Source organism: Chrysochloris asiatica, unplaced genomic scaffold (genome assembly GCF_000296735.1).
Source record: "Chrysochloris asiatica unplaced genomic scaffold, ChrAsi1.0 scaffold00058, whole genome shotgun sequence".
In the NCBI taxonomy this organism is placed as follows: Eukaryota; Metazoa; Chordata; class Mammalia; order Afrosoricida; family Chrysochloridae; genus Chrysochloris; species Chrysochloris asiatica.
In genome coordinates, this window is record NW_006408576.1 from 2,217,310 (window position 1) to 2,228,455 (window position 11,146).

At 36.7% G+C, this 11,146-nt stretch overlaps 1 protein-coding gene across 1 annotated transcript in view; it reads left to right on the forward strand.

Annotated features, from left to right (window-relative positions):
- The first annotated feature begins 213 nt into the window (after positions 1-213).
- Positions 214-11,146, forward strand: part of SNTG2 (syntrophin, gamma 2) — a 624,924-nt gene continuing 613,991 nt past the window's right edge. The window contains exons 1-2 of the mRNA XM_006863995.1: positions 214-289; positions 1,069-1,157. Of these exons, the coding sequence (XP_006864057.1) occupies positions 214-289; positions 1,069-1,157 (165 nt within the window). The remainder of the gene's footprint in view (positions 290-1,068; positions 1,158-11,146) is intronic.

An 11,146-nucleotide genomic window follows, 5' to 3' on the forward strand; every position in this document is an offset into this window, starting at 1 on the left:
AACTGTAAAAGAACAAATTTCTGTTTGTAGAAGCCATCCATTTGTGGGTTTTCTGTTCAAGAAGCACTAGGAAACTAAGACAAAATTTGGCACCAGGAGACTGGAGTGCTGCTCTCACAGACACCTAAAATGTGGAAGTGGTTTTGGATTGGATAATGAGCACAGAGTGGAAGATACTAAAATGCCTAGATTGCCTAGAAGATTGTTGGAATTATGGATGTCAAAGACAATGCTGAACAGGGCTCAAAAAGAAGTAAGGATAAATGTAACAGTGGAGAATGCACAGAAGGTAAGAAGCAGAGACAGATAAATTGCAGAAGTAGAACCATGAGACCTAAATAAGATACCACAGAAGACAACCAACCACGGAGCAAGAGTGCAGAGCACCTTCATAAAGGAGAATCTCAGGTAGAATTGGTGAACTTAGGTGTCAGACCAGGAAGCAAGAAAGCTGAGTGTCTTCAGGCCAAGACTTATTGGTAAAATGAAGTGCCTCTGAAAACGTATTAGTAGAGCTAATGTTTGCCTGAGCAGAGCAGAGCAGAGATCATGCTGACCTCTTCTACAGTTCAAGGAGTATGGGAAGCAGAGCTTCTTCAGTCTCAAAAGGTAGAGTCTTGACCTCTGGCATCTTTAAGGGTGGCACCAGAGTTTCCTAAATTTTAAGATGAGGGCTTTTTCACTACCTCACTATTGGAGTATGGGGCTGTCTTTTAGACGGGGCCTTTGCCCAAAGATGAGTGACCAAGGTGAAGAACAGGGCCTGATTAGGCCACAAGGGTGGGACTACCACTCAAATGGACTAGAAGAATGGGGCTTCTCAAAGCTAAGGGCAAAGAGTTGCCATTCCAGTGGCCCTGGAAGGCATAGCTGAAGCCCAAGATTGGAGGACCTAAACCCAGAATCCAGAGTGCATGGCGAATGCCCAGAGTCAGGAGGGAGTGACCATTGCCTAGCCAATCTCAGATAACAGAGGATTCTTTTCAAGCCTTGAGAGCCAATGTAATTATTCTGCTGCATTTTTAACTTGCTAGATGCCCATTTATAATGGAAATGTTTACTTTGTAGCCCATTCCAGCGCGACTTTGGAAGCATATAAATTGCATTCCAGTTTTACAGAAGAAGAGAAATTTTGCCCCAGAGTGGAATTTGAATTTGTAAGACTTTGAGGATGATATAATGGGGTGAAAGTGTTTTGCATGTGACATGGGCATGTATTTTGGGGAGCTAAAGAGTGAATTTCATGGATTGAATTGTGTCCACTCAAAATATGTATCAGATTGGTTGGACCATGATTCTTAGTGTTTTGGCAGCTATGTGATGATCCCACATGATGTGATCTGATGTGAAAACCAAAAAGAGGATTAAGGGTAGAATAGTTGTTATTAAGTGTATTATTGAGGGCTTTCAAGTAGGTTACAACTTATAGTGACCTAGTAAAAGGTTTACAAGGAGCAATTGGTGCATTTGAACCTCTAACGTTGCAGTTAGCAGTTCACTGCATATCCTACAGTGACACACCAAGACTCAATCCATACAGGATGCACCACCTTTAATCCCACTATGACCCTGATCCAATACATGGGAGATTGACATGCAACTCCTTTTATTTTATGAGAGATAGAAGGAGAACTATGTGAGCAGAAAAAGAGGGATCCACTATCTCAAAGAAAGAGCCTGGAGTGATGTGTGTCCTTTGGAGCTGAAGTCCCTACACTGTGAAGATCCTGGATCCAGGGAACAATTGATGATAAGATGCATGGAGATCTCAAAAGAATGCTGCACCTACAGAAGCTGAAGATGACAAGGATCTTTCCCTAGAGCTGGTATTCTCAATTCAGACTTCTGTCTTCCAAACTGTGCGGGATTACATTTCTGTTTGCTAAAGCATCCTCTTGCACTAGTTCTGTTATAACAACAGTAGATAACTAAAACAGTCACCAAAGCCATGCTTGCCAGATACCAATGTCTCCTCTTTGTTGCCAACTTTCACATTGCAATCATCAATGCATCTTGATTGCATACACAATCAATTTCAGACTGAAGAAATTGGTAGAATTTTTCAGTTTCATCATTGATTTTGGTGTTTGGTATGTAATTTCAATAATAGTTATATTAACTGGACTTTCTTATGTTGTTGTTGTTGAGTACTGTTGAGTAGGTTCCGACTCATAGCAACTTTATACAGGGTTTCCAAGGAATGACTGCAGTAAGAAGTCCAGTGCTTATCTTACCGCACCACACCAGGATTTCCTTATTTTTGTTGTTGTTGTTGTTTAGTACCATCGAGTCAGTTCGTACTCATAGTGAGTGACTCTTTATAGGTTTTCTGAGGACCAGCTGTGGTTCAAACCAACATTGCAGTCAAGTGTTTATCCTCCAATGCCACACCAGGACTCCTGATAGAGACATAAATATTATTATAGACAGCATTGCATTTCAAGATCATTCTTGAAATATTCTTTCGGATGATGAATGTGACACCATTCCTATTCAATTTGTCATCCTGAGCCTAGTAAACCAGATGATTTTCTGGTTCACAATAACTAATACTGTCAATTTCCACTCACTAATGCCTAAGACATGATTTTTATGCATTCATTTCACTTTTAACTATTTTCAGTTATCCTTGTTTCATACTTCGTTCATTCCAAGTTCTGATTATTAATGGATATTTGCACCTTTTTCTTCTCATTTTAAGTTGTACCCCATCAGCAAATGAAGGTACCAAAAGTTCTGCTCTGATTCTATTTTGAGGAGGCAGTTTTCCTAGTCACATTTGGAGTGCCTTCCAATCTGAGGACCTGATATTCTGGCAGTCGATATGACAATGTCTTGTTTCTCCTCATAAGGTTTTCAGAGGCTAATCCCTCAGGCTTGGGTCACCCATGCTTCTTCTCTAGTGTTCTCTTAAACTGGAAATGAAGCTGAATGCTTTCCACTACTGGTTATCCTTCAGGTCTTTGAAATACCACTGACAGAGTTTCCAGTATCAAAGTAAAACATAAACCACCAAATAATGACAAACAGACAGACTTGTAGAGAGGTGGACTTTACAAATAAGCATTTAAAAAAAAAAAAAAGTACTCATTAGATAAATAACTTTGTATCATGTGACAGGAAATGTATGCATTAGCTCAAACATGAAAAGCATATCTGGAATATAAACTGCATTTGGAGTCACCTTGTAGTTAAGTTTACTATAATTCACTGTCATTCTCCAAAATCAGTCTGTTTTCTGTTCAGGCTGTATGAGTAAGTTGAATGGGTGTATGTGTTGGGAATCACCATTCATGCATCCTTCAGAATCCTTCATGGTGACACCAATCTCTACAGTCTCTGTAGGAATTTTTGTTCATTATTTTCCTAGGTAAAGACTGTTGTGGTGGCTTCCATTTGACTTTTCCTACCATAATAGTCTTCATTCCACAAGTAATGATTCTGTTCATTACTGAGTGTGTCTGTTCTAGTGAATTTGGTAAATCACAAGAGAATGTGTTCAGCTATATACTGGAGCTGTTGTGAGACTGACCTGTTGTTTATACTCTCCTCAATCTGACTGGGGGGGGCCACAGTGAAAATTTGGATTTCCTGAGATTGATGTCAGCAATTAATCTATGTCGAGAAATTACCCTAAACTCCTACTGTATTACTTTCCCTAGTTAACAGTCAGTGTAGCCAAACCCTGTAGACCCATTTCAAGAAGTCTGGGAGAAAGATGAACCCTAAACAGTCTATTGAATAGAGTGTAATGGGTGCTTTTCCATTGTTTATTCAAGATTAAACTGAATGAAGTGTGGGAATTGTTTGAGGGAGTGTAGATCTCGACTTTAGTGTGATTCAAGGTGGACTTTTGTTTACTTGACCTAGAACGCATCCACGTATACAGATTGTTGTTGTTGTTAAATGCCATCGAGTCCGTTCCAGCCCATAGTGATCCTGTGTAGGATTTCTGAGGAGAGGCTGGTGGGTTTGAACTGCTGACCTTGAAGTTGAAACTGACCTTGCAGTCTAGTGCATTATCCTGCAACACCACAGTAAGTGTATATTTATTATGAGGGTGAGTCAAAAATTGTTCACACTCAGCAGTAGAATTTATTTTAATCAACTTTTAGAAAATACAAATACATCATTTTTCGATATAATCCTTTTGCCTTTGTCCATCTGCCAACATGCTTTCATATTCCCTTATTAAAAAATATTTTAAGCTGAGCTGCAAGTCATGAATGCACAGCTGTCTTCACTTCATCAGAAGTGAATCTTCGTCTCATAGGGCTGCTTTCAGGGGACCAAAGAGGTGAAAAACCAACGAAGCAAAATCAGAACTGTATGGGGGATGCTTTAACACCTCAAAATAAAGTTTTTCCCGAGTGTCAACAGTGTGGGCAAAAGTGTGCAGATATGCATTGTCATGCAAAACCACAAAGCCCTTGGATAGCAGTCCTCTGTGTTTAATACAAAGTTTAGACTTCATCTCTTCAATGAGCATCTCATTGTAATGATCACTGTTGATTGTTGAACCTTTTTGCTGATAGTGTTCCAATACTGGTCCTTGAGAATCTCAGAAAACTGTAAGCATCAATTTTCCTGATGATTGACTTTTGGAAATTGAAGATATTTCCCTTCCTTACGCTGACATTTACTCTCAGGCTTATAGTGATGAATCCATATCTCATCACCAGTAACAATTTTTTTTAAGACACTTTTACCTGCCTGAGTATTGGTCCAAATTTTGTGGAAAGTCGCTATGAGTCGGAACCAACTCCATAGGACATAACCAACCAATCAATTGCTATTTGGAGTCCTGATATAGTGCTGTAGGATAAGCACTAGACTGATAACCAGAAGGTCAGTGGTTCAAACCCACCAGCCTTGGAAACTATATACAGGTATGTTAAGTCAGAACTGACTCTCTAGCACTTAACAACTGTAACAATTTCACATGGATCAATAAAGATTTATGTCATATTTGACCCTGAAATTAAATTGGTCATCAATTACTAATATTTTCCTAGCAACTAAGCAATAACTTAGTTACTGTGTACCAGTAACTGTGTATTAGTAACTTAGTATCAGTGCTCCCTTTACTACTGAAAATAGTCATTAGTGCCTTTAAATGTAATTAGATTTGAGAACCAATTGCAGACACCCCAAAACTCATTATATATATGGGAGAAAGATGAGGCTTCCTGCTCCCGTGTAGATTTAAAGCCTCAGATACCCTATACAGGATATCTATGAGTAGGCATCAACTCCATGGCTCTTATCTATATTACAAGATAGATAAAGGCAATTGTTGAAGAATTAGCTCACATAATTGTGAGGGACTGCTAAGGTGAAAGACTGAAGACTTATGTAGTCTTGTGTCTTAAAAGGTCAAGCAAAGGGAGGATTGAAGAGAGCTTAAATTCTAGAAAAAATATCTATAGTCTGAAGGCAGAATATATTCTAAGGAGAATTCCTTTTTGTTCTTATGGTTTTAAATTGACTCTATAAAGTACAATCATATTCTGGAGAATAATCTGATTCATTTAACAGTAACCAATTTTATAATGTATAACTACTACCTATTATAATCTAGGCATGTGATTGGCCAAATAATTAAGAAACCTAGCAGAACCAAGTTGAAATATAAAGTAATCATGACAACTTCCATATTGACAATTTTTGTTATTTTCATTTTTGATATTATGAGTGTGTAATATAAAAGATAAATAAATGGAGTCCTGGTGTCACACTGTGGGTTAATGCACTGGACTGTAAAGTCCATTTGAACCACAATGTTGCCACTTCAAACTCACCAGCCACTCCTCGGAAACCCTATACAGGGTCATTTTGAGTCAGAACCGATTTGACTGCACTTAACGATAACAACAGCAATATAATAAAATTCAATATAGAAAAGATTAACCATATGTATCATTCAAGAAGGTTTATATATTAAATAATTTAGTAATAAAATCTGTAACAAGATTTTCAGAATGTTTAAGTAAGTGAAGTTACTGCTTAGTCGCTAGGAAAATGTTAGTAACTCATGAGTAATTTAATTTCAGGGTCAAATATGATATAAATCTTTATTGAATTATGTGGTACATTTTGAAAATTAACATACACTGAATATAATCCTCATCCATTATTCATCTGCAGTTTATTCTTCTTAAATGAGCCCATCGTGTTCTGTCCCTGCTTGTGTCTGCATGCCATCTTTACAGTCTATTGATCATTGCACATCTCTAAGTTCATGCATTATACAAATAACAGCTCATATAGACCCTTGTTTCTGAATCTCATAGTATCTCTTTTATGGAGTGATGAAGTTTTGTCTTTAATTTTGTTTTTTGACAGCAGTGATAAATTCCCACTTAAAATGCATAAAGAATTGTTTTGACAATTTAAACAGTAGTGTTTGAGTGACTGACAGTTGAATTCTAGCAATGATAAATGGTAATTCATTTATTTTGTTTTGATTGTTTTAATGCCTTTTATGATTTCAAGTATGTGCACAAATCTCTTTTTCTAAAATTTTTCTTATAATTAGATTCCATTTTAAAGTACAGTATAATCAGATAGATACCTATTTAAATAACATTGAAATGCTTTTTGTGTGTCAAATTCAAATTATTCAAACATTATACCATTTTTTTTATGAGACTTTTGATATTTGTGACTCACTTTTATTACTGTTTTTACAGAAATAGAAATAATTCAAAAGCATGTGGTCTTACCTTTACCCTTTAAAAATGTTTCAAAAGTAGATCATTATCATAAAGTTTTGTTTGTTTCAAAGACTTTATATTTATTGGGTTGGCCGAAGCAATCACTCTATAACAGACATCTGAATGAGAGTTATGTGACCAGTGGTGATAAAAATTGGGCTGTTTGCTTTCTTGGATTCTTTTATTTAGTATTAGATAGAATATTCTGGAATTAAGCCATCTGATATTGTTGTGGTTAGGTGTCATCAAGTCAGTTCCAACTCATACTGATCCATTGTACAACAGAATGAAACACCGCCTGGTTTAGTGCCGTCTTCACAATTGTTGTTATGTTCAGTTCATATGTGGGTCTTACTGTATTTCATGGGTATTCCACTTACCAAGCATGATTTCCTTCTCCGGGGACTGATTTCTCCTGATATTATGTCCAGAAAACATGAGTCAGTCATGTCATCCTGACTTCTAAGGAACATCCTGGCTGTGCTTCTTCCAAGATAGATATGATTGCTCTTCTGGAAGTCTGTATTACTTTCAATATTCTTCTCCAACACCATAATTCAAATGCATTGACTCTTTTCATATTGTCCGTATTCAGTCTCCAACTTTCACATACATATGAGAGTATTGAAAATTCCATGGCTTGCATCAGGTGCACTTTGGTCCTCAAACTTATTTCTTTGCTCTTAACATTTTAAAGAGGTCTTGTGCAGCAGATTTGCCTAATGCAATACATCATTTGATGTTTTGACTACTGCTTCCATGAGTATTGATTGTGAATCCAAACAAAATGAAATCTTTGACAACTTCAATTGTTTTTCTATTTATCCTGATATTATATATTGGTCCAGTGGTGAGGATTTTTGTTTTCTTGACACTGAAGTGCAATCTGCATGAATGTCGGTAATCTTTGATCTTCATCAGTAAGTATTTTAAGTCCTTTTAGCAAGCAAGGTTGTGTCATCTGCATAGCAGATGTTGTTAATGAGTCTTTCACCAATTCTGGTGAAGCTTTCTTCTTCATGTAATTCAGGTTCATGGATTATTTGCTCAGCATACAAATTGAATAACTATGATGAAAGAATACAACCCTGTCACACACCTGTCCTGATTTTAAATTACTCAGTATTCCCTTGTTCTCTTAGAACAAGTATTTCTTGACCTATGTATAGGTTTTCATGAGCACAGTTAAGTGTTCTGGAATACCCTTTCTTCACACTGTTATCTGTAGTTTGTTGTGATCCACACAGTCAAATACAACTTTGCATAGTCAATAAACCATAAGTAGACATCTTTCTAGTATTCTGTTTTCAGCTATGATCTACCTGATATCAGCAATGATGTCTGTTGTTCCACATTCTCTTTTGAATCTGTCTTGAATTTCTTGCAGTTCTCTGTTGATATACTGCTACAACCATTTTTAAAAATGATCTTCAATAAAATTTTACTTGTATGTGATATTAATTGTAGTGACCAATGATTTCTAAATTCTTTTGTGTCATCATTATTTGGAATGGGTAAAAACACGGATCTTTTCCTATCCTTTGGTAATGTAGTTGTCTTCCCAATTTTTGGCATAGACAAGTAGAGGCCTCCAGTGCTGCATCAGTATGTTGAAACATTTCAATTTGTATTTTGTCGATTCCTGTATCTTATTTTTAGCCATTTGCCTTCAGTGTAGCTTGGACTTCTTTCTTCAGTACCATTGGTTATTGATCATATGCTACCTCTTGAAATAGCTGAGTATTAGTCAATTGTTCCTGGTATAGTGTTTGTCTATCCCTTCCATCTTTGTTTGATGCCTCCTGACCCATTAAATACTTTGCCCATAGAATTCTTCAGTATTTCAACTTGATGTATGAATGATTTTCTTTTGTTTTTTTTTTTTTCAGCTTAAGAAATGCTGCCAATATTAATAGTTGTTGTTGTTGTTGTGAAGTGCCATCAAGTCGGTTCCCACCCATAGGGTTTCCAAGGAGCAGCTGGTGAGCTTGAACCACTGACCTTGCTATTCAAATAGCTTTGCAGTCTGGTGCATCAGCCCACAGTGCCGCACCAGACCTCCATATTAATAGTTAGAGGGTATTAATAGCTAAAATAAAACAAGCGAGAAAACAAAAACAAGTGATTTGGCATGAGACAGTCCTGTTTCTTATTCCAAACATATTCTACAAATATTTGCCCTTATGTAAATTACATAACCACTCTCAGCCGCTGTTCATTTTCAGCTACCCTCACAATCAACATCCTCAATTCTGCATTTCCTCTAGTTTTCCTCATTTCTTCATTCTCCTATTTTTATTAATTTATTCCAGTCATTTTCAAACTTTAAATTAGTTGCAATCTAGCAATTCTGATTTATGGTGAACCCATGTGTCTTAGAGTAGAACTGTGCTCTATAGGGCTTTCACTGGCTGACTGTTTTGAAAATAGATCATCAGGCATTTATTTCTGGCATTTCTGGGAGGACTTGAACCTATAAGGTTTAGGTTAACACCCAAGTGCATTAACTATTTGCTTCCAATATAATAAGCACATAGAGAGCTCGTAAAATCCCACATTCTAAATTTAGCAGTGATCTCTGTAAGTGGGACCCAAAAAACAGTATATTGTTGCAGATCCCTATTGGCTTCAGACTTGACCAAGTTCTTTGTCTTGACCCCTCACTCCTTGGGGCATTTTTCCTTTTTTGAGTTTTGTTTCCAAATGCCTAGTATTTAAATGATATGCTTTATATTCTGATACTTTATTATATGTGATCATTTTCAACTTGGATATAGAGTTCCTGCCATACAATTTTACATTGATCTGTTGATCATATTTCTTTATTGATGATAGGATATATTGTATCCTGAATTATGAATTCCTTTTTTTGTTGTTCCATAAAAAATAATTCATATTTTTCTCTTAAAATTAATATCATACCTGATGCTAAAGTGGAAGAAACATTTCAAAAGATATGACAGAAAGACATCATTTCTAAAGCTGTATAATGACAGTGTAGGTAGCAGAATAAGTTCTACTCATCCCACCACCCTTGACTTTTGATATTAATTATGCTATAAAAATATATCTATGTGACAGAGCATGGGGTGTACAGGCAAGTGAACTGTTTGATTTCTGAGTTTGCTTCATGTTCACATCATTTTTTCTGTCAACTCTAGATCAAGTGAAGTTGATGGGTTTTTGAAGATAATGTTAATTTAAAAGTGGAGAATCGATAAAGAATATATTTTGTGAGGATAATTCTGGAATATATTAGCTATGAAAGTACCCTTTCTGTGTACATATATTTTGTGTGTGCTATATATCTAAGGTGCTCTGGTAGCGTAGTGGTTACGAATCGGGCTGCGAACCTTAAGGTCAGTGGTTCGAAACTACCAGCCGCTCCGCGGGAGAAAGATGAGGCTTTCTACTCCCGTAAAGATTTACACCCTCGGAAACCCTGTACAGGGTCGCTATGGGTCGGACCCGACTTGATGGCACTTAACAACAACAACAACAACATATATCAAATCTAAAGTCTTGGTGGTCAAGTTGTTAAGTGCTTAGCCTCTAACTTTAAAAAATCTGTGGTTTGAACCCACCAGTTACTCCATCAGAGCAGAAAGGTGTGGCAGTCTGCTTCTGTAAAGAATGCAACCTTGGAAACACTAGGGGCTGTTCTGCTGTGACCTACGTGGTTACTATGAGTCAGAATCAATTAAATGACAATGAATTTGGTTTGATTTTAGATATAAATGCTTTATTGACCCTGTATGTTGCAGATATCTGATCATACCTTTTTGCATGTATCACTTTACAGTGGGATCCTTTAATGAAAACAACAACCAAGCTAAACGCATTATTGTCGAGTTGATTCCAATCCACAGTGACCCTATAGCACAGAGTAAAATTGTTTATTTTTGAGACTTTAAATTTTTAAAGATTTTCGAGACTTTAAATCTGTTTAGGAGCAGAGAGCCTCATCTTTCTTTCTTGTAGCTGCTGGTGGTTTGAACCACTGACATTGTGCTTAGCAGCCCAACCCCAATTGCTATGTTACCAGGGCTCCTTTTAATGAAAATACACAGCAAGTAAATATAGGTGTACTTCTCAATCTTTACCCATCGAGTTTTTTGTTTTCTGTAACTTACTAATAAGGCTTCCTAAACCCAGGGAGAGATTTCTTTTAAAAGTTTTAAATATTTTGCTTTTGGAATTAAGTAAATACCAATTTTTTCTGTATAAATATATATGAGTTAAATTGTGATAAAGTAATCATTTTACAACTGAAGATAAACTTCAGATGCTGACAATATATATATATATATGTTGTTGTCAGGTGCCATCGAGTCTGAACCGACTCATAGCAACCCCATGCACAGCAGAACGAAACAATGTCTGATCCTGGGCCAACCTCACTACCGCTGCCACACTTGAGTCCATCAATG